The 24,628-nt window shown below is 44.6% G+C and overlaps 1 protein-coding gene and 1 pseudogene across 3 annotated transcripts in view; both read right to left on the bottom strand.

Annotated features, from left to right (window-relative positions):
• Nucleotides 1–3,824: 3,824 nt before the first annotated feature.
• Nucleotides 3,825–4,844, bottom strand: LOC102985530 (60S ribosomal protein L12-like; annotated as a pseudogene).
• An 8,508-nt stretch (nt 4,845–13,352) lies between these two features.
• DOCK8 (dedicator of cytokinesis 8) overlaps nt 13,353–24,628 on the bottom strand; it is a 227,161-nt gene continuing 215,885 nt past the window's right edge. For 2 of the 3 annotated variants that reach the window (XM_024126730.3, XM_007129204.3), the window contains 2 exons: nt 16,779–16,949; nt 13,353–16,384 (listed from right to left, as the gene is read on the bottom strand). In XM_024126730.3, coding sequence (XP_023982498.1) covers nt 16,324–16,384; nt 16,779–16,949 — 232 coding nt within the window. In that variant the 3' untranslated portion in view covers nt 13,353–16,323. The remainder of the gene's footprint in view (nt 16,385–16,778; nt 16,950–24,628) is intronic. The other variant, XR_008618228.1, reaches the window with a different exon arrangement.

Genomic DNA, 24,628 nt, shown 5'->3' with positions numbered 1-24,628 from the left:
TGGCTCACGGGCCCAGCCGCTCCGCGGCACGTGGGATCCTCCCGGACCGGGGCACGAACCCGTGTCCCCTGCATCGGCAGGCGGATTCTCAACCACTGCGCCACCAGGGAAGCCCTGGTTTATCCTTTTATGCCCAAATCAAGCCTTGGCTATTCTGTGCCTCTTTGAGGACCAATCTAGATGAAAGTTAGCAATACTTCCCCCGAGTGGCTATAGGACTTTACGTAATTTTGCCTGGAATGGTTAGTTGCCTTTGTATGAGCATATCTTGTTTTAAAATATTTTTGAGTTCTAGAGGTTGGAGACCATGTTTTATACTACTAGGCAACCCCTTCTCCTCTTACCACAAAGGTTAACACAAGTGTTTGGCTCTTAATAGATAAAAGGGCATTCTTTCCACATAAAACAAAACCCAGAAGTCAAAGAAGGCTCAAAGATGTTTTAGTCCAGGAGTAGCAACCTGTCCTCTTGACCCACAGGCTAAACCCTACAGATATGTGTTATTTGGCCAGGCCAGTGCTTTAACATTTCACACAATTTATCAGCCTGATCCCTAAAGGCATGTGAGCCTGTAACCCCTAATCTGAGCCCAGATCTCCCCAGATTCTTGGACCTTCTTGCCCACAACATCCCTAATATGTGGCTCTCCTGCCTATGCTTCCAGAATTCTTCCCGAATAAAAATCATTACTAGAGTAGCCACCTGAATTTAACCTGCTACAAATTAACTACTTTAAATCCTTTTGATAGCTCACTGTTTACTGCTGAATGCTTTTCCCATTCCCCAGCGTTCAATCACCAGACTGATATAGCCTTTTAGATACATTTTCCAGCTTGTTTTTCAGGAAGCTGACAGGTAACTTACCAACTACATTTAACTTTGTTCTGCAACCCTGGTCACCTTAAAATGACCTTGGTAAATATCCCTCTTCACTCTTGTAGAATACTGGCTTTTTGTGTCTGTCCAAACTTTTGTACTTAAGAGGGAACTTTCTCAATAATCATATGTCTAGCTCATGACTGTGGGTGAGCTGAAAGTCTAGGCTGCACCAGCACCCCAGAGGCTGCAATCTGAGGATGGGATAGATCTAAGTAGATCTTACCTCCTGTGGCCCTGTTAGGCCAAGAGGTTTTCAAGGCCTCATGCTGCACAGAGGTTAGCTCCTGCCTGAATGCACAGGAATGCAACCCCAGCAATTATTTACCAGATGGAATGTGTTTTTTTCTGTATCTCTCTGTCTTAAGGGAACTCTGTCAAAATTTTTGGTTCTAGTTTTTGACAGAGTGGATTGTAGACTTGTTATAACCTGATGAGCAGGAAGAAATTCCATATTTTTCTGTTTTCAGGAAAAATAAATTTCTACATGAAGGGCCATCTGGAGAACTAGGTGTATAATAAATCACTGTTAACACCAATTATACTTACTAGAAGCCCAGTTATTTTCTTGCAAGTAGAGACAGGAGGACATGGTATTGGCTTCTGAAAACAATGTCGTCATGAACTTCCTTGTGGGAGAGCCAAAGGTCAGGAAGAAAAGAGTTGCTACACTAGGGGAAATGGAAGACTATTAGGATTTTTCTCTTTTCCTTCAACTGTAGTCATCACAAAAATCTAATATGGTTTTATCCTGTGTAGCTTTTAGAAAGTATTGTCCTTTGCAATTTGTACTGATCCATTGATCTTAATCAGGAAGCAAGCTTTCAAGTCAGTATCACTTAGTAGCTGAATCACCTTAAGCCTCTCCTTCCCACTTGGAAAATGTAGCCAATGGAAATGTATTTATGTGTCTAGCCTCCTGGCACACTTGAATTCCATTCTTGTGCAAGCAAAAAATCCCAAAGAAAAGGGCGTCTACACGCAAATAATTTTAACTAGCGCGATTTCAAACAGGAAACTAATTAGAAACAATCTAAATGTTAAAACAATAGGCTGTTTAAATTATTTATGTGTTGGAGATATTAATTACCCTTCTTCTAAGAACAGATTCCACCTTCTCCCTTTTCCCCACTAAAGGAGTGGAAAATCAAACTCAGAAAGGGCCCCTGCGTCCCTTCTTTTTCATCACAGTGATTGGTCCATGATACACACATGATCTAATCCAGGTCAAAGGTTTTCCCTGAGATTTTTCTGTTGAAAAGACTTTGTCCCTTTCTGGCAGAGAGTTGTGTGATTGAGGCCCACATTTGCAGGTGGCATGGCCCCCATCATGTGGAGAAGTCTGGAAGGAGAAGGAACAGCAGAGAACTCTGGTGACATCAAGCCCCTGGCCCTTAACACTTAAGTCCTCAGGGCTGCCTGGTTCTTGCAGTTCAGTGAGCAATCCCACTATTTTCCCATTAAATTTTCCTTTTCCTTATGCTAGTTGGAGTTGGCTTCCTGTTATTTGCAACTGCAAGGGTTTTAACTAACAGCTTATGCATTCATTAACATTGATGATTAGGAGGACCACACAGCAGCATGGGAAGTGATTTTGATGAATTTTACAAACAGCACCATATAAAATTATATGAATGATATCATTACAGCTATTTAATCATTCACGTGCAAAATAAGTGGAAAAGAAGTACCTTAAAGATGTAATGAATGTTTAGCATGGTAGAGTTATGGGTGATTTTTTTTTCCTCCATATAATGGGGTAAAAAATTTATCAAACTACGTTCAGTATGCAAAGTTAAATGTGGCTTATTTGTTTTCTAAAACTGACCAAATCTTCCTCATCAACTTCCTTCACACTGACCATTAACTCTATCTTAGTCTCTCTGGAGAGGAAAAAGGTTTTAGTTTAAAAGAGTTGCTTTGTTTTTGTTTTTAGGTAAATGGCTAATCTTGTATTGTTTCCTGCCCTCCTTTCCAATATGGTGCCTTGGTTCATTGCAGAGGCAGGTGCTTGAGGCAATAGGAGAGAGTGAGCTTTAGATTTGTACACCTGTTATCAGGGTTGGTGTCATGGACTGAATATTTGTGCCCCCTACCCCAAATTCATAGGTTGAAGACCTAACTCCCACAATGTGATGGTATGTGACATGGAGCCTTTGAAAGGTAATTAGGGTTAGCTGAGGTCACACGGGTGTGGCTAATCCCACCAATCATGGGATTAGTGGCCTTATAAGAAAAAGAAGAGAGAACTCATTCACTCTCTCTCTGCATGCACAGAAACAAGGAAAGGCCATGTGAATACACAGCAAGAAGTTTGCTGTCTACAAGCCTGGAGGAGAGCTCTCACCAAGAACCCAATCAGCTGGTTCTTCCCAACTCTAGAACTGTGAGAAAATAAATATCTGCTATGCAAGCCACCCAGTCTGTGATCTTTTGTTATGGCAGCCTGAGCTAAGACTGTTGGTGCTGACGTTTTTAGCAATGTCTCTGGGTACCTGGCTGGTTGCACTATTAACCTCTGTGCTTGGGGAAACTGTGGCTCTTTCTAGCTCAGTCAGAGCTGGAGGGTCTTCCCTTGTGACTTGCTCCCAGCTGCAGACAAAAAAATGTTGCCTGTCATTTCAGTAAACAAAGAATGTTGCCTGCTATTCCAGTGAACAACACATGTTTCCAGGCCATCAAGTCATCAGCCACTTCAGCCTCCCTGACGGTGCACCCTGGGGGGAATTCAGGATGGAGAAAAACAGGGTACTGGTTCTAGATAGTTAAGATGCACATCTGAGGAATAATTTCATGAGCCCAGACTCTTCCATCTTCCCATAGAAAAGCACTAACATCATTAACGTGAGAGGTCATTTTTTTGTGATTAGCAGTAATCTTTTAATGTTCAACTACATGTTTTTTTGTTTGTTTTGTTTTTTTTTTTTTTTTCAGCATAAACTCCTATATATCCTGGCTCCTCCCTTACCTCTTCAGAGTAGTTCCTCAGAGCTATCTGAGAGGCTATCTCCTGGGCTACAGTCTTCAGTAAGGTCCCTGAATAAAGCATAACTTGCAACTTTTAGGTTGTGTGTTTTTCTTCCGTTGACATTGCCCCTACCTTGGCTTTGGTGGCCCTGCAGATCACCCTGTGTCTCAGCCACATCCCTCATCTGGTCACTGGCTTAGGTTAGTCAGCCAGCCCATCCCTTACTATGGCAGCCAACTCTCAACTCAGCTGTACCCACACTCTGGAGGATGTGTGGAGATGTCTTGGTCCCTCTTCGGCCACTCTGGGGCTGAAGAGGCCCAGGAGCACTCATGCAGACCCTCTGCCTGATAACCATGCTGTAGTGGTGTTGTTTTAGTTGTCGAATGATCCTTTATTGAAATAGCTCCCTTTGCAGCCTTAACTAGCTGGGCATTCCACTGTACCACTGTTGAGGTTATCTATGATGCCATGAGTGTGGTGGCCATCAACACAGCAGGCCCCTGGATCTCCTTAATGGTTCCAGAGAGTTCTTTGGCTAACGATTGGTACTACATCTGTCTGGCAATGTTGACAATTCCATCTGAAGTACTGTTTCCACTGTGCTTAATGTTTTTCTGCTTCTTTCTGTCCCTCATGGTCCCTTGAGGGCTTTGATGATCAGGGAAGAGGCAGAAGGTACCACCTTGGTCTGGACTGTCTGTTCTGAACGGTCAGTTTCACTGTAATCCTCAGACCCTTCCAGGTACTGGCTGCCTTGGCAATGTCTTTACCTACAGTTTTTGGAGACAGACCCAGGGGGCCACTCTTGGGTTCCAGGGCAGATGTGGCAACAACGTCCCCATCAGTGCACTCCAGGTTTATGACTTTGATCTCGCGGAGGTCGAACTTGGCAGCACAGTGGAAGCGACTGGTGTCTGATGACCCCAACGTGGGACAACTGGAGAAAGTTGCATCTTGGCACCCTCTGAATGCTGAAAGGCCCATGCTGTACTTTCATTCTCCTCCTTTGTACGTGTTGGCAGGGGCCAACACTGTCACTTGTGTGACAGAACCTTGGCTATGTCTCATGAGGAGCAGGATACAGTTTCCCTGTCCTTTCAGGGCTCCTTTCCCTCAGTTTATCTACCACCCATGATCTCAGCCTTGAATGGAGAAGCCAAGATACGCATGAGTCATTTTTTCTCCTCCAACCTCTGTCTTGTCTTCTGATAGCACTCTCTTAGTTTGGAAAGGTAAAACAACCCATTTTTTCTGTGCAGCAAGGACACCCCTTATGTCAAACCTCAGTTCTCTGTACCCTTGGCTTAGAGCTCAGGTCTGATCTTCTGACCTTTGATATGTTAATGGGAGTGATAGGAATTTATAAAATCCTTTTCTTTTTCTACAACCTCTGACTTCTAAAGACTGTTTTCCTAGAAGCTGAAATTTGAAAGTCAAAAGCTGGATGTGCACATTTTTTTCTTTTTGCATTCCTGCTATAAAAATCTCAAACCTCCCCAAGGCATAGAGATACCACCAATTGATCAGGGGAAAAGTCATTCGCAGAGTATAAAAGAGAATAATATATTTTAAATATATTATCCCTATTACATTTTTTTCAGACTTTCCATGATGTCTTGTACCTTTTTACCTATCACCCAAACTCCCTAACAACCCCTGACCAAATTGCAAAATGGAATAATACTAATTATTGTTTATTGAATGCTTAGTGTTAGCCAATAACCCTATAGTTGTTCATATCTCCACTGAAGAGATGAGAAATTGGGGCTTAGAAAGGTGGCTTGTACAACGTAACAGAGCTAATTTGCGGGAAAAAAACCTTTAGAAAATACATTTCTATCTTTTTTGCTTTTGCTTTCTTTGGCTCAAAAGTCAAGCATTTATTCCAATACAGCAAATGTAAAACTTAAAAAGACAAAAAAGAAAAAAATCCATTAAATAAGTTGGTCCTTAACACACTGCTTAGAAAATAGTAAGCTCTCAAAAGGAAGGCAACAGTTATTATTTATTAATATTATTTCTATTGATGTCCCAGGAGATGAGCATCTTAGTATATACAGATGAAAGTCCATCGTGGTCAAAATGTTGGTACAATTTGATATTTCCACAGCTGAGCAAGAAAGTAGGTGAAGTACTTTGGGAAGGCAGAAGGTCCTGGTTGAGTTGGGAACATGCGGTTGGCCTTCTCCTTTTCTTTTGGCTAGGAATCCGAGAGACCTGGGCTCTTGCTCAAGCTTGGCCAACAATGTGGGGAGGCCACGGAAGGTCCTCTTTATGGTTTAGTTTCCTCATACATAAAATGAGGGGTTTGGGGACTTCCCTGGTGGTCCAGTGGTAAAGAATTCACCTTCCAATGCAGGGGATGCAGGTTTGACCCGTGGTCGGGGAACTAAGATCCCACATGCCGTGGGGAAACTAAACCCGTAAGCGCCAACTACTGAGCCCACACGCCTCAACTAGAGAGCCCGTGTGCCGCAAACTACAGAGCCCACATGCTCTGGTGTCCACGCGCCACAACTACAGAACCCACGCGCTCGGAAGCCTGTGAGTCGCAACTAGAGAGAAGCCCACACACCGCAACGAAGAGCCCGCATGTTGCAACAAAGATCCAGCGTGCCACAACAGACCCGACACAGCCAAAAATGACAAAATAGAACAGAAAAGAAAAAAATTTAAAAAGAAAAATAAATAAAATGAGGGGTTTGGAAATCATCAAATGGTTGCTGAGGTTTCTCCTAATATTAGGAATCCTGGGGAAATGACATCCTCAGAGTTGGGAAAGTCTAGACAGCCCCAGAGTGCTGCATTTCCCCCCGAACACCAATGTCTCTCTACCTTTTGTCCTCCTCTGATCTCTCCTGTGCTCAACCCCAATTCAGGGCAGGAAGCTGAAGGAATGTGGCGATAGAGGGAGAAAGGGGGGAAGGGTAGCAAGGGGGACAACAAAATGCAGCTGATGGAGAATGTGGGCAAGACATAAATATTACACACATACACTTTTAGAGAAAGGACATCGGGGAAAAGGGAGGAGGAGTCAAAGAATGACCATCTACCTTCTTTTGCTCAGCAAATAAAACAACAGCTGAAATGTATGACGCCCTCGTTCTAGGCCTGGCACCTTGTTGAATGTGTCACATGGGTTATCTTATCTCATTTAGTCCTCACACATCTCATTTTCTAGACAGGTGAGAACTAAGGCTTACAAAGTTCATCAATTTGCCCCACATCTCTATCTTAGACCATTCAGGCTACTATACCAAAGTACCATAGACTGGGTAGCTTATAAACAACAGAGATTGGTTTCTCACAATTTGGAGGCTAGAAGTCTGCTATCAAGGTTCAGGACAGACTCTGTTTGATGAGGACTCTCTTCCGGTTGCAGATTGCCTATTCTCACTGTACCCTCACACTACTGAAAGACAGTGAGAGAGCTCTCTGGGGCCCCTTTTATAAGGATACTGATCCCATTCGTGACAGCTTCACCCTCATGATCTAATCAGCTCCCAAATGCCCCACCTCCGAATATTATTACATTAGGGGTTAGGGTTTCAATGCATGAATTTGGGGGGGACACAAACATTCAGTCCACTGCAATCACTAATGAGTAAGAGGCAGGACTAGGAATTGAACCTCAGTGTCTTTGATTGTAGAGCTGTACTCATAAACACTAGCCCACACTGCTCTCCTTTGTGCTAGGGAATGTCGCTATGTCACTTAAGGCTGATTTAGCATTTAATCTTGATCTCATGGCTGACCTAGCATGATGAGTTCACCACCCAGAGGCAGACAGACAGTCAGGCACCTACCTACACACTCACTCACCCCTTGATAACACTCAAGAAGGCTCAGCAAAGAAAATTCAAAACAGTGTATAATATAAATAGAAAGTCTTTTTTTTGTTAGATGCCATCGTATAGGGACAACTGTTTCAGCTTCTTAATTAACTCTGGCTTAACTGAATGTTGAAATTAACTCTTGTTCCTTCAGATGTAAGTTCATTGTCTGGACACATTCCCAGATCATTCTCAGATGACCACAGATGCCTGAGGTTTGTTGGGGGATAATATACATATAAATAAGTGGTGACTACCCCTAGCTAACCACATCAAATTTTCTTAGTATCATCCCTATCAGAAAACCAGAGTAAGCCTCATTTTAGGGTACTTCTAAGTTCACCAAGGACCACAAGAATTACAATAAAAGATAGAGCTGTGATGTGATAGTGTCTCATTAGGGGTCTTTCACATGTGATCATTTCCCTAACATTTCAACTGTGGGATTTGTGAGGAAACTTGGGGAAGTCTGCATCAGATCCCTACCCAAAAGTCTCTGAGGTCCATACACTTTCCCTGTCTTTGTTTCATTGTAGGGATAGTATACAGATCTTGGAACCACTCAGACTCAGGTTCAAATTCTGCCTCTGTCATTTACTGACTGTGAGGCAGGGGGGCCAATCCCTTGCCCATGGAACTGCAGTAGCCTCTCCTGTCAACAGGAATCACAGCCCAGATTATTTTATGGATCAGCTGAGCCAGCACACAAAACACACCAGCATAGGACCTGGAGCACAGCAGGTGTTCAGTCACTGTGAATTCTCTTTCTTCCTGTTTCAGTATGTATTACTGTATAACAAACCATCCTGAGGAAGTGGCCCTAAGGACTATGCATGCCCATTTGCCATGAGAGCTTTAGCTAACTTACTTGAATAACAGCCAGGTATTTGCTATGGTTCAGCCATCAGGGTTGGGCTCACCTGGAGTCACTAATGCACTCCTGCACCCCCTCAGGAGGCTCAGTTGGTCTCAGATATCCAATATGGCTTCACTCCCATATCAGGCACCTTTGCTAGGATGGCTAGAACAGCTAGCACCTGGCCAGGGTCCTCTCTTTCCGTGAGGTCACTCCATCACAGTGGTCAGCAGGGCCGGCTTCATAGGATGCAACACGTGTAGTCACACAGGGCCCCATACCCAGAAGGGCGCCTGCTTGGTTTAATGCTCTGTTACCACTGCCACTGCGTTGAAATTCTTAATACTTTTAAAATAAGAGACACTGCATTTTCATTTTTACACTGGGTCCTGCAAATTATGTAGCCAGTACTTGTAGCCACATCTCTTTCCCCAAAGGCTCCCAGCTCCAAGAGGGTGAAAGAGGAAGCTGGAAAGCTTCTTAAGACCTAGGCCAGGACTCACACAGTATCACTTCACTGCAGTCCATGGGCCAAAGCAAGTCACAAGGCCATGCTGACTCAAGGGGAGGAGGAGGAGGAAAGTCTCTGCGGCCATCCACCTCACCGCCGTTTCCTTCTTCCAGCATTCCCATGAGCAGTCAGGTCCTGACAGAGCTTGTTTGGTGCTAAGAAGCAGAAACCCACTTAAGCTTCCTCATAAAAAGAGGGATTGACAGTAGAGAGTCAGAAATCTCCCAGAAAGAAGGGTAGCCACACTTTAGGAAGGTGGAAATGAGAATTAGGATCTCAGAGCCTGAGGCTATGCCTTGCCTCTCAGGGATCACATTGGTTTTCTCGGTGAGTCAGCCATGGTCTGGGGAGAGCAACAGGAACCTGGTCACCCAGAAGAGACAACTGTCCCTTCCCGGGGCTGTAGGCTGGGTGGGCTCTCAACAAGGGGCTGTGGGTAAGGTGGGCCATACAACCTGATGGGATGCTTGTCTTTATTTATCAGCTATTTACGAAGGGCCAATAATTATGAACAAGACCATGTCTGGGCCTATGGGGATGTAATTTGGCCCTAGAGGACCAGCGCCCGAGCCTCCCCGAATCCCTCCTTGACGCCGTGCAGCATCTCCCTTTCCCAACTTCCGGCTACTCACCGCCAGACTGAAGCACCTTTCTGCTCATGACGCCAAAAAACAAAAAAAAACAAAAAACAAAACAAACAAACACACACACAAAAAAAACTCAGGCGCGCGCATGCGCATTAACCACGCATTATCCACCCTCCCCCCTCCCACCCGGGGGTGGGGGGCGTGGGCGTGGCGGGTTGCTTGATTTCACTAAGCCGCTTTTAAATTGGGAAATTTGCTGGGGCGTCCTGTACTCAGTTCTCGGTGGGTTACGACCATTGAGTTTCCTAATCAATTTCTGGGCTCCACGCAATCCTTTTAAGAAACTTTTTGCTTGATATGCATCTGGAGACATTCGCGTCCCTGCTGCAAAGCTGGAGCCGATGGAGTGGATGGAGCAGGCGGACAGACAGACCCTGGGCTTCTCAACGAGCAACGTCAGCGTAGTTATTCCAGATCCGTCCTGGCTGCCAAGTCCTCTTTTTCTTCTTTCTTACTATAAGGGAAACTTGCCGCTCAGTAGCTTTGTTTCAAGTGGAAGTCGGTGTGCTTTGATACCCTCCGGGAGCATTTACAGGCAGGGGACACAGGTGCTGTTGGAATCCGTGTATTTACCTTCTAGAGGAATGCACTGGAGACAAGCTGCACTAGAGGAGAAGGGAAGCCAGGTCAGATTGGCTTTCCAGGCGCCCCTGTGTGCCCTCCCGTTCCACCGATTCCCTTTCTTCTACCCTGAAGGCCCTTGCTTTTGCCCTTGGCCAGAGCATGGAAACTGACACTGCAAGTTGAATAGACCAGGCATTTATTTTCTGATAAATCAGGCCTCTGTACTGCCTGCACCTTTGGCCTGTTTTTGATAAATGTTGCCAGCAGTGAATACAACGTGTGGGGTTCTGGCTAAACTTTCTGGAGGTGTCAATTGTGAATAGTGTTTCCTTACATTTGGGGCAGCACTTTCGAGTTTCCAAAACATGCTCCATGCAGTAATTGTCTCATTGGATTTCCTCAGCAGGTTGGGAGAAGATGGAGCAACTCATCCCTATTCTGCAGTGAAAAAACCTGAAGCTCAGAGAGGTAGAGTGACTTGGGCACAGTTGCAGGACTAGAAAGTACAATAGAAGAATAAGAAACCAGGACTTCTGATCCTTGGTCTAGAAACTTTTGGCAGTCACATAGTCTTTGGTTTTTGTTTTTTTTTTAAATCTTACTAATTACCCTGATAATCCTGTTGGATAACAGAACAATTTGTTCATCCATGTCATGTTCTCTTGTTGCATAAAGGAAATGATAAGGGACAAGAGAGCTGATTTCTCAGCTGTAACCTTTAGAGCTCTACCACCTTGCTAATCACTCCCTTATCCTGGATACCAGTGATTTGCCATCTTCCAAACGTGTGGGGAAAATAGTAAAGGTGAAAGCCATTTAGCTGCCGAGCTAATGCCACAAAGATCATCATCAGACCAGGAACTGGGTTGGACCCAGTAGCATCATTCCAGAGAGCACTGCTCCCACAAGATGTGCTGCAGCATCAAGGCCTTAAGGATCAGGAACGTGGACAGCTCTCCAAACAGTTTTCAACCAAGGCTATGCTACATTTCCTTCGGTAATCCCATGGCAGAAAATGTAGTGACCATCAGAACTTTGGCTTTTTAATCAGGCTCTGTGATTCTTATTAAGGATAAGGTCTAGGGTGATTCAAGGGAAAACAGCAGAAAAGGGGGAAAAAATCCTCTTAATTCTTGCCCATGCATTCATAATAGGTAAAGTCAAGAAGGAATAGAAGGCCATTCCTCCGGGGCTAGTTGACCTTAATTGTCTGTCCTCTGTTAGGTGCTTTTAGCCGAGAGATACAGAAGAGGAACAGTCTGACAGAAGTCATCACTGATGGCCACCTTCATTCAGTACTTCGGTCATTTACAAACATTCATTGAGTGCCCACTATGGCCCAGGACCTGAGGATACCATGATGAGAGACACAATTTTGATGCTTGACTTTTTCCACTCAAACCTACCATAACTTATTCTCTTTCCCTGTTGCTCTCACTTTTCCAGCTGAGTTCTGATTCCTGATCATTTGTGTCATTCTTGACAAGACACTCCAGAGGATGTATTACTGGTACAGCAAAACCTCCCACTCCCATATGTCCCAGTCCCCACTCTTTGTGAACATGATATGAAATAAACTGTAATCCTGATCTCCATAGAAGTTCCTTCTTCTGAATGCATTTACTTTAAAGCAATGTTCTGCAGGGAGCCCCCATGGTTTGTTACGCTTCTTTTTCCCTTTCTTCCTGGTTCCCTGGGGAACCACCGGCCCCTCTATCGCTAGCCCTGTGGTTTGAGTTGATATCCATCCTGCTTCTCCTTAGAGGGGAGAACCTTGTTTAGCCTGAGCCATTCCAATCAGAGTGAACCCAAAGAATTTGCCTGGGAATTCTGGAACACAGAATCTTTTTTCTTTGTGGAGCTTGGTGGTATGAAGTTGTGAGGCTCAGGATTGCCTCTGTCATGACGGATGAGCCTGGAATTTCCCGGGACCACTATTGAAAGCCTGGGGACAGAGCCAAACAAGAGAAAGCAGAGAAGAAAAATGGGCCCAGGACATGGTGGGTAGGCCCTGAATGCAGCTGGGTCTGAACCAATTCTACCTCTGGGTTAATCTGTTAAGTGAGCCAATTGACTCCACTACCCCCTTTGAAAACACTAATTTGAGTTTGGTTTTCTGTTCCTTACAAAAGATTGCCAACTAAGAACTACCCTTAGGCTAAGGCTTCCCAAATGGTGTGCCATGGTGCACCTGTGAGCTTGCTTATAGATATTACTTGAGCTTGATGGCCCTAGCCTTTGGGAGGGACTCAGGGCAGCCAGAGTGCCAGGGCTGGTCATCTCTAGAAGCAAGTAGCTTTGTCCATTTATCCCAGTGAGACAACAAATGCAAAATTTTAACGTGCCCCATTATGGTGATTTTAAAATGTGTTCAAAAATTCTTTAACACTCCTCCATTCCAAAGGTAGAGCCTACTTCTCCTCTCCTTGAATGTGGACTGAACTTAGTGACTTGCTTCTGAAAAATAGAATATGGCAGACAAGAGAGAGTATGACTTCTGAGGCTAGGTCATAAAAAGACACTGCCACATTTGCCTTGCTTCTCTTGAACTGCTCATCAAAGGGGAAGTCAGCAAGCACTCATGCAGTAGGGGCTGAGGTCCACAAGCAGAACTGAGGCCTCCCATCAATGACCAGCACCAACTTTCCAATGTTATGAATGAGCCACCTTGGAATAGAATCCTCCAGCTTCAGTCAAGCCTTCAGATGATGGCAGCTTTGGCCAATATCTTGATTGCAACCTCATGCAAGACCCTAAATCAGACTGCCCAACTAAACTAATCCTAATCCACAGGAACTGGGTGAGATATTGTTTATTGTTGTGTTAAGCTAATGAGTTTGGGGGCTATTTGTTATGCCTCAATAGATAACATTTATACCCAGAATGTGAAAAAGGTTGGGAAACACTGTGGACATACCCAGCATTCTGGAATATAATAGAACCTTTAGTTTTAGTGTTTTTTTTTAAATGATACTTAGTCAATAGCAGCTTTACAACATTTGAGATAACAAGCATTTAAAAATACATTCAAAGCAAAACAAAAGCTCCCTGTGTTTGAAAACATACTTGCAAACGACAATTACCAGTGACAGCTCTAAAAGTTTTTTGTTTTACAACTAATCTATTGTCATGGAAAGGACTTCTTACTGAATAGAATTATGGAGCCTAAGACAATGTGTGGCATGTCAAACCCAAACAGGTCTATGCAGTATATTCATGTTTCACTTTCATGAGATTCTTAAGAGCTGGTGACAGTTGCACCCTTGATCTTGCTAAAGGAAAAGAAGCAGGAAGCTAATCAGAAGATTTCTCCCATAAACTTTCATTGAAGAGTTTTCCAAAGTAAAATCAAGAGGCCTACCATGGCAGAGAGGTTTCTCCAATCTTCAGGATTCAAAAGGCCTCATGTGCTGTACTCTTAGCAATGTTTGAAATGCTTCTTTCTTAACCCTGTATTTAGGATACATAATCAGGGGACGAATGCCAAGTTCTTTGTTTATGCCGTTACTTATGTAAGTGCAGCAATGCCTCCACTTCATTTATAACTCTTATGTAAAGAACAACTAAACTATCTGGAATTGAGAAAAGAGCCAGGGTTAGCCTAGAAAGAGTATGAGCTAAACCAGTGTTGACCAGTCCACACTTGCCAACTCCACCAGCTTCACTTCTAGGTAAGCCCATGGGCTCTCAGTCAGAATTCTGTCTTTCTTACTCTAGACAGTATTCTTCCTACACTGGTCAGAGCCCACAGATCAGAGGCATCACGTTATAAAAGTTGCAAGCTTCTAGAATTGTACCACCCAATACAGTAGCCACTAGCCACATGTGGCTATTGAACACCTGAAATGTGGCTGGACTTAATTAAGTGTAAAGTGTAAAATCTCTAAATAGAAAACACATACACACAGATTTTGAAGACAGTGTGTGAAAAAAAGAATGTAAAATACCTCACTAATACTTTTTCATATTAATTACATGTTGAATTGATAATATTTTGTATATATTGGGTTAAATGAAATGTATTATTAAAATTACTGTCACCTGTTTCTTTTCCCGATTTTTTTTTTTTAATGTGCCTACTAGAAAATTTAAAATGACAATATGTGGCTTGTATTATATTTCTACTGCACAGTGCTGGCCTAGAAGCAGGCCTACTCACGCTCATTCATTCATTTAATTATTCAGCTTATGCTTATTAAATGTCTTCTGTGTGTTGAGTTCTGGGCTAGGGGATAGGAATGCAACAGTGGACACAGCCCTTGCACTTGTGAAGCAAGTGGTACCCACTGTGGTATAAGAGAGACTGAAATCAAAAGTGACAACACGTATCTAAAAGCAGGGGACATTTAATCCGGAATATTTTAGGTCATAGGATTATTAGGGCTTTTAGAGTTAAAAGCCAGGCCTACATTACTTACCACCTAAGGCTTATTGTGTGAAGGCAAAATATAATAGGTGTTGATAATAATGGCCACCCTGGAGTCACTCAGGAAAGGTTACCTTCCACAGGGTCTGTTCTAGTCTGCTGTGTATTATGGCTACAGCCATACAAATGCTCTTCCTCACTTAACTAAGAGGCTTTGGAGGGCAGTGACAATGTCGTTTGACCTTGGTCTCACCCAGTGTCTCCCACACAGAAGATACTGAACAACATATGGAGTTAAAATATGTCATGCGTACTCATTTAAGAAAACAAACATATCATATACTTTAGAAAGAGTTCTGCCCCAAATGCCTAAAAAACAAAGTTTGCCCCTTAAACTAGTAAGCTTTAGTAATTTAAAAACAAAACAGTCCTCTTTCGAAATATAAATTAATGCATACCTGATGGTGTAAACAAAAAGTTCTGGAATATCCAAATTAAATTCTCTCTTATGACCACCAAGATTAAATATTATATATGAGGGGTGACCCTGGATAGCACTGTTTGACCAAGGCCATGATCACGCATCTTTCTTCTTCTCTGAAATGCTTTACAAAAGAGTCATGAGTTGTCGAAATAAAAAACACGAGTTGCAAACGGAAACATTTTGCTTGCAATTCTTATTACATTTTTAGTACCAGTCAAGGTAATCAGTCATATTTAAAAATATATAATTTAATTCTCAAATAATAACTTTGTTCATCTTTCTCCTAAAGTACACTGTCCAAAGAATCCTGAATATATTCTTTAGTTGATGTACACATGCTGACGGACAGCAAAATGTTCAGAAATGAAAGTAGAAATATTATCCTTTTATAAAAATAAACTTGGTCCCAGAGAGGATGAGAAAAAAGAGCGAGCATAAGAAAAAACGCAAAGCTTTAGAGGAGAATTGTTTCAATTTAAGTAACTGCAGCATCTGCAACTTTGGGCGGGTCACTCAGAGTACCATGTATCTCCTAACTCAGTGCTTCGAGTGTGCTCCTCTATAAATGCATGTTAAATTAACCACCTAACAGAACAATAAAGCAAAAATAACTATACAACAATTAGTCCACCGTTACCAAAAGGGTAACAAGTTCACAAATAATTAATTGATCCCCAGATTTCCCGCCTTCATGATCTTCTGATTTCTAGTAAGGCCTCCCCTCACAGTTTTATTGGACATGTTTTGTACTCCAGCAAGGTCACCCTCCTTTCCCATAAAGAGGGGAGGAGAGAAGTTCACTCTGAATAGGTTGGTGGACAACTAGTCCATTTTCCCTTGGGCAATTAGGGTTTATCTAAATTCAGGTTAAATTCAAATACAGGCGGGAGGAAGCCATCAGTTCCTGACCACTCAGCAGGAGATGCTGTTTATGCTTTGTTTTGCACAATTAAGCGAAAAAACATGGCTTAATAAATACACAGGCACCCCTGATTAACCATCCTCCACCACCTCCATCCCCCAAATGCCCCAGATCTGCTCAGACCCCATTTGGGTGTAATTCCCATGGTCACTTGGATCCCAAAGCTTCCAGAGTGCTGTCTGGTCAGGGAGCATGTGGCATGTCCTGTGCGGCAAATGTCCTGTTTTAAGTTCCAGCCGGTCCTTCTCCAGGGTCACAGGGCCTCCAGTCTTCATGGGTGAAGATAGCTTTTCTTAGCTGCCCTGTGACAACTGGGTTTCACATTTCCTGAAACTAGATCTGTGGAAGGAGTCTCTGAAATTAAGGAGGGAGAGAGAACAGAAGTAAGAAACATCAGTTAGCCTTTTAAAGAGGAAAATCACTCACTAGAAAAGCACATCAATCATGGAGAACTCAGTAAGTAAGTAAATATGGGAAAGTGCGGCCATGGCTTCGCGCTGTGCCGGAAGAAATACAGGCAGTAATTCGGCCCTGGGAAGACGGTTGGCAGAGGCCGCATGCAGGGGCCCGGGAGAGGTCAAGGAGAAGGCACAAGAGGAGCGGGATGCAAGCAGAGCATATCACGCTTGGGTGGCTTCTCTGATTCCAGGGCCCGCTCCCACACCCAGAGGTTCTGCAGTTCTGATTGCTGGGCCTCAAGCGCTGTCCTTTATCCTCTGGGAAGAGGCCTCCCCTGCCCTCTTCTTACCTCTTATGACTGTCAACTCTGAATATCGGCTTGTAGAGTTCTGGAATTTTCCGCTCTATCATTGGCCTGAGGTTCTCTCTCAGCTTGTTGTAGTTCTTTTTGAGTTCCAGCTGGTACTCCCTTTGGTCTGCCGTGATGAGACGCTTGTTTTTCTCTACGGCTTCACCGCATCTGAGATGCAAATATCAGGGTGGGGAGAAAATGAGGTTGCATTTCATACAAGTTTGAAGTGCTTACAAATTTTATATATTTAACTCATTTAATCTTTACAAAAATTTATGGGGTCAGCTATTATCACCATCACACCTCAGGTGAAGAAACTAAGGCACGGAAAGCTTAAGTAACTCGCTTCATGTCACAAAGTCAATAAGCTGCAAAGCCAGCCCCAGTCTGTCTCCCATGCAGTATGGTATGCACTAAAGAAGAAAACCATGTTATTCAAACATGATGAAGCCTTGCCTTTTTCTTTTTTTTTTTTTTTTTGTGGTATGCGGGCCTCCCTCTGTCGTGGCCTCTCCCGTTGCGGAGCACAGGCTCCGGATGCGCAGGCTCAGCGGCCATGGCTCACAGGCCCAGCCTCTCCGTGGCATGTGGGATCCTCCCGGACCGGGGCACGAACCCGTGTCCCCTGCATTGGCAGGCGGACTCTCAACCACTGCGCCACCAGGGAAGCCCTAAACTGTTTTCTTAATAGTGGTGCTAGATTTGGATTGTGTTATGGGGATACCCAGGCCTTGCTACCAAATCCTCCCTATTACCACTGAACACATGTAGCTATGGGGCAGGGGAAAGCTACCTGGCCTAAGCAACATTAAACCTACGGCCATAGCTTCATGATGGAATCAGCCTGCTGTAGAAGAACGGCTTGATTTAATTCACCCTGGAAGCCAAAAGCATGCCCTTAACTGGATTTTCACCTATCTTTTAAGTTTGACATTAATTGAAGCAAACTGTAGGATACCAAAGGTTACATATCAAAGGTTTCAGGGAAGAGGTAGGAAGGGGAGGTATATAGCCTTTGATCCTGAGAAACCTACATCACCCCTTATTATTTTTTTATTGCCTCTTAACTAACAGTTATGAGCTACCACAATGTGTAAAATGAAATCAGTTTCTTCAAGGAGACTTCAAGGACCAGTTTTGTAACACTGGCAGACAAGAGACCTGCAGGAGCGAACTGCTAACTTGGGGATGGCTACTCTGTAAACTTTGGAAGAAGCAACTATACTCTCTGTGATCTTTGTTATCAGAGACATAATAGCTATAGATATATATAGTGTTTTGTTTTTGTTTTTTAGTATAGTTTTTAGTGCTTGTTATCGTTGGTGGATTTGTTTTTTGGTTTGGTTGCTCTCATTCTTTCTTTTTTTTACTACTTTAAAATTTTTTAAATTTTTATATAGTGTTTTAAAAAGACAAATATGGGCTTCCCTGGTGGCGCAGTGGTTGAGAGTCCGCCTGCCGATGCAGGGGACGCGTGTTCGTGCCCCGGTCCGGGAAGATCCCACATGCCACAGAGCGGCTGGGCCCGTGAGCCATGGCTGCTGAGCCTGCGCGTCCGGAGCCTGTGCTCCGCAACGGGAGAGGCCACAACAGCGAGAGGCCCGCATACCACACACACACACAAAAAAAGACAAATATATTAATAGGTGGAGTGACTTTTTGTAACTTTATATTTTAACAAATTTTATACCTTAGAAAATTGTTTCATAGACATTTTCTGTATTTCTTCCTTCCATTTAGATTATATTCTCTAGATTTTCTTATTAAAGTTAAAATAACTTCCACTGTGTTAATTTAAATCCATAAACTAAAGAGACCCATGCATTATGTTTCCCTCCTAGAGAAGAGCCATATCTCTTGGGAAATGTATACAGGATCATATAACTACATTGCAAATCATTTTTTTTAATGGTCCCATCTGTAACATTTTCATTAGGTCCACAAACAGCTGAACTGTGCAACTTTCACTCAGTGACACCACCATTCCAGACAGCCCCCTCCTTTGCTGCTCCCTTTGTTGATAAGTTCACTGAACACAAGGATTTTCTTACAGTCGATGTGCTGGGATTTTTCAGCAGAGTCCTACAGAAACCAGACTGATGGGGACTAGAAAGGGCAGGAAGTTATGCTTCCAGAACATGGTTCCTGGTTTTGCTGGGGGTAACTTTCATAGTCCTCTATCTAAGGTGTCTTTTCTACAGAGAGGGTGATCATGCAGCCCTCACCCTCTGCATCTCTTGCCCTCCCTTCTCTGTGATGCTCCTTCAGCACAGCTCACATATCAGTCCCTCAGTATGGCCAAAAAATTGCTAGTTGCTTCATCAACAACCATTCCCTCTCTTGCTTAGTAGCAGAACTCCAGGTGGTATACCCACCTGGAAAATTACATTCCCTAGCCTCCCTTATAAATAGGGACGGCTGATGAGCTATAAGATGAAGTCACTAGGAAAGCTCTTTAAAGGGGTGTAGCCTTTTGCTCTTTCCTCATTTCTATTCCTGATACCTGCCTAGGATGTGGTTGCGATGGCCAGAGCCTTAGCAGCCATTTTGTGACTATGAGGATGGATATACTATAACCAGGATAGCAGAGCAAAAGAATGGAAAGAGCCAGGGTCTCTGATGACTTTATGTGACCACCACACAGCTCTGGGATGCCTATCTCTGATCTTGCTTTATATGAGAGAAAAATAATTTTCTATCTTATTTAAGCCACTCTTAATTCCATTCTGTTACTGGCAACTAAATGTACTTCCTAGAGCGAACAGGCTCTGGAGCTGGAGTGCTCACCTCTGAATTCTGCTTTGCTACTTATTGGCTTTGTGACATTAGGCAAGTTACTTAAGCTTTCCATGCCTTAGTTTCTTCACATGTGACATGATGGTGATAATAGCCTACCTCATAAATTTTTGTAAAGATTAAATGAATTAAATATATAAAATGCTTAGAATAGTACTGGTACATAGCTAAAACCTAGAGCACTTATTGTTATTATTATTATTGTTACTATTCCTGATAGACCCAGTCTGAGTGCAGAAACTATTTGTTCTATATAAGAATGATGATGGAATGTCAGAGATTTTATATTCCAGTCCCTTTTTTTTTATAGTTGATGAAACTAAGATGCAAAGAGATGAAGTGCCCTGTCCAGAGTCATACACCTTTGGGAACAGCAAAGGTGGATGTAAATCCAGGATCCTGTTGCTCCCAGGCTGATGTCTCATCAGCCCCACTGTGTGTTATGGTACAAACCTTACAGAGGCACACAAGTCATGGGCAGACAATGTCTATATTTAAATCACATTAAGTCTCTTTCCTATGTAAATCAATCTGGTTTCTATTTGCCCCATTATGTTATATTCATCAATCATTTCATATTTGCCAAGTCCTGTTCTAAGCTCTCTGAATTGACTCTTTTGATACTAACTTTGAGAGGTAGTTACTATTTTATTCCCATTTTACAGTTGGGGAAACTAAGGTTGGGTAACTAGCCCAAGGTCACACAGCTAGTTAAGGCAGAGTAGATATTATTTATTTATTTACTTATTGTTTTATCTTTGGCTGCGTTGGGTCTTCGTTGCTGCACACGGGCTTTCTCTAGTTGCAGTGAGCGGGGGCTACTCTTTGTTGGGGTGTGCGGGCTTCTCATTGTGGTGGCTTCCCTTGTTGCGGAGCACAGGCTCTAGGCACACGGGCTTCAGTAGTTGTGGCACGCGGGCTCAGTAGTTGTGGCACGCAGGCTCAGTTGCTCTGTGGCATGTGGGATCTTCCCGGACCAGGGATCAAACCCGTGTCCCCGGCAGTGGCAGGCAGACTCCTAACTACCGTGCCACCAGGGAAGTCCCAGAGTGAATATGTGAAGCCAGGCAACTGGGCCCGAGAGCCCACACTCATAACCCCAACACCACAAATGCTGCCTAGGAAAGAACCTGACCCTTCCGGCTAGAATCCAGGCATACGGCCTTGGTCTCAAGTTGGAACTATTCTCTCTGGAGTCCCAATTGGTAGTATTCTTCCTTTCTCATCTTCTTCCTGGTAATACTTTAGCAAGTCTCCAGCTAAGGTCCAGTGAAAAAACACAGCTGCTGGAGTGAGAGGAGAGATACTGGAGAAACCAGTCACTCCCGTGACTGGAGTGATATATGTGGTCCAGGCCCTTTAAGCTGAGGAAGGATTATTTGGGGACAGGGCACCAATGGAACATCTGGCCTTTCCACAGGGAGGGCTGCAGTGGATGTGAGGGTCCCCTGGTCAGAGCCACCTTGGCTGGCACCTCCCAGTGGCTTTCTCCAGCGCTGTGCCCTGCATTTCCTCCCTCCCAGCCCGACCTCTACCAAACCCCAGATCCCAAGGGCAGCCGGTCTCAGTGGAAGGCTAGTCTAATTCCTGGTTTTGCCACTTACTTGCTGTGTGACCTTGGGCTAATCGTGGTCTCTTTCAACCGCACTTCCTTCATCTGTAAAGTGGGTTTAGGAGGATGAAATGGTGTCGGGCGTGTGAGGACCTGGCCAAGCGGCTGCGGGAGGAGTGCTGTGCAGGCGGCGTGGCCTGCCTCTCCTGGAGCGAAGCGGGGGAGACAGCCCACCAGGAGCACTGTCCTGGGTGCCCCGCTGCTGCCGGTGGGGAGGCGCCTGAGGCCGAAGGAGCAGGGCACCACGGGGGCAGGGAGCGCACCCCAGGGCAGACAGGAGCAGCCACGGCTGGATCCTCCGGCTGTCCCCCAGAGTCCCCTCTACTTCCCTTGGCTGGGTGTGGCTGCCTGCCTCGGGGAAGTCACAGTGGCCCTGCTTCCTCCTCCTAAGGGGGCGAGATTGGGACTACGGGCTTGGGAAGGTGTCTAATCTTGAGTCTGATGCCTGGAAGCAGGTTCTGAGGACCTGCTGAACACCCCACCCCAGGGTGGGGTCCGCCTAGATAAGACTCTAGGCCAGTCTCTAGGGCCTGACTCACATTACGCGGTCTTCCGCCTCCTTGGGCCCTGGGCTTCTGTCCTGAGGAGTTACAGAGGCCTGTGGTTCTGACAATCGATCGCACACTATTCTCGAATTCACAGTCAGCCCAGACACCCTCCCACACAGTGCCCTGGCCCTGAAGTGAGAGCACCGTCAAGCCCTGAGGACTGAGACCTTGTTCAAGAGAACCGGGGGTGGAGATGCGCTAAGAGAGGAGGACAGGATAGCACTGTAACTGAAATGGATTTTTTCTCTTGAGAATGGTTGCAGAAGGGATGGGAGGGGGAAGCCACGTGCACGTGTGTGTGTGTTTGTGTGTGTGTGTGTGTGTGTGTGTGTGTGTGTGTGTGTGTGTGCTGTTCCACTTGGCTCTCAGTTTCCCCCCCGCCAGCCTCCTCGGCCCATTAAGACAGGTCTCTGTGACCTGGAAAAGGGACAGAAGTCCTTCATATGTCCCTGCTATGGACCTGCTCCCGAGCAACCTCTCGTAATGTTTCAGGCTTTGTTTTCCTAACAAATACTCAGATCTCTTTTCACCTACTGCTTCTGTTTCCACCCACACTACACACAGCTGGTTTTCCTTTGGCCACTTGGGCAAATTCCCTCTCCTTCCTCTTCACAGACCTTAACTCCCGTTAAGACTCTATGACCATGTATGCGGTGGAACTCTACTGACGTATCTGAAACTATGTCCCTTAAAGGCAACCTGGGCCTGGTGCCATTGAGTCCTGCTCTCTTTTCTTTAAATATAAAAAAGAATTTAAAAATCACTTAGTCTTTATAGGAATGAGAAAGTTCACATGTTATGGACTGAAGGTTTGTGTTCCCCCCCAAAATTCACATGTGACCTCCATGTGATGGGATTTGGAGGTGGGGCCTTTAGGAAGAATGAAGGTTTAAATTAGGCCATGAGAGTGGGACCCACATGATGGGATTAGTGCCCCTGTAGAAAGAGACCAGAGAGCTGTCTTCTTCATCTCTCTACCATGTGAAGGTACAGTGAGAAGGTGGCCATTTACAAGCCAGCAAGAGGGTTCTCCCTAGGAACTGAATCTGCTGGCACTTTAAGCTTGGACTTCCCAGCCTCCAGCACTGCGAGAAATAAATGTCTGTTATTCAGCTACTCAGTCTGTGGTATTTTGCTATAGTGGCCCAAGCTGACTAAGACAGAAATATAAGAGGAAAATTTAAAACCACAGACTGGCACAGATGGCAGTGTTTAAAATGGTCTGGGTGCTCTGGGGAGCAGAGGAGGGAAACAGTATGTTGTAACTCTCCATCTTGGCTTCTGAAACCCTGAGATGTTTCAGAAGGGGATCCAGGCCCCAACTTGGCAACCATCTGAAGAGCCACAGGACTGGCTGGATCAGGTGTCGGCTGCAGTAGGTCAGCCTGCCAGGTTCTTTATGGCTTCATCCAGGCCCGCTACAGCTGAGTCAGACAGGCCACTGCCCAGTGGCAGGACCCAGCTACAGTGTACCCAGCAAGCGTACATTTCCATTATTAGCAATCAGCCTTGGAAGGCTCACTTATGTTCACCTTGGAAACCTGGGCTTATCGACCTACAGCCCAAGTCTGCTGAGAAGCTGGAGCTCACTCAAGGCAAAACCGGGAACGGTTTCACCCCCCAACATTTTCCACTCCTGCATCATCTCTGCTGATAGCAGGTTCCGGGGAGAAAACACACGGGTGCAAACAACTTGACCAAACAATTCCTCTATTCATTACAAAGTGTGACTTGCTGATTGGACTTGAGAAGCAATTAAGCAATGGAGGACAGGAAGGTTTCCTCACCTACTACTTGTACTGAGGGTATAAGTTACAGATCATCACATTTACCCTTGTAAATATACAGTCTGATTAGTTTTAGTAGATTAACACAGTTATGCAACCTTCACCACAATCTCACCCACTACTTTTGATGCATGTGAAATAAAGTGGAACGAAAGTCACTGTACTTTGACTTTGACAATGAAGTAGTGAGCAGAGGTATTGTTTTGCCTGTAGCCTTGTCTCATTTGTACTGGAATTCATCTTTGCACACAGGTAGCAGGGTGCCTGGCACAAAGTATGGGCTCAATAAGTGTTTGCTGAATGAATGAACTGGCATCTGTAGTTGTTCAAAGGTGTTAATAGTAATGGCACATTTCCTCTTGTGAAGGGAGGAAAGGGGAGGAAAAAGGGTGAGTGACAGTAGGCGGGACCTGACGCGTGAAGCCCTCAGGGAGTGGGCAGGGAGGAGAAAATGTGAGATGGCGGCAATCAAGCAACCTCTACAGCTTTGCAGCCTCTGCTCAAAGATCGGCCCCATCCAGCAGCTTCAGCAGCACCCGGGAGCTTGTTAGAAATGCAGAGTCTCAGGCCCACCCCAGAACTACTGAATCAGAATCTGCATTTTGACAAGATCCCCAGGTCATTTGTTTTTGCACAGTGAAGTCTGTGAAGCGCTGACAGATATTCTTGTGGCATTCCTAGAACAGGGCGGCAGCCCACCCAGCAGGGGGAAGGTAGGACTACAGCCTAGTTTCCCACAGGAATCATTGGAAGGGTTGGAGAACAACGTTGTAATCGGTGAATTTGATTTTGGAAATCCAACATTTTTGCGAGCCATCTGGGGAGAAAGATAACTTCACCATCAGAAGTCTAACAATACATGACTTTGTTAAAGGATCATGCCTAAGAAAATCCATTCCATTTGTGTATCTTGCCTGAGACTAGTTTTACTCAGCTCTAGTTTTCTTTGTAGTCACTTGTCCTGGGGCTGGAAGCTAGTTAGAGAATGCATGCTCCTTAGGGATTTTATAAGGACATTTTAACTAAAAAATCACTTCTCTTGGGCTTCTCTGGTGGCGCAGTGGTTGAGAGTCCGCCTGCCGATGCAGGGGACGCGGGTTCGTG

The sequence above is a fragment of the Physeter macrocephalus genome, chromosome 9 (genome assembly GCF_002837175.3).
Source record: "Physeter macrocephalus isolate SW-GA chromosome 9, ASM283717v5, whole genome shotgun sequence".
NCBI classification, from domain to species: domain Eukaryota; kingdom Metazoa; phylum Chordata; class Mammalia; order Artiodactyla; family Physeteridae; genus Physeter; species Physeter macrocephalus.
This window is presented reverse-complemented; position numbering and strand designations above follow the sequence as displayed.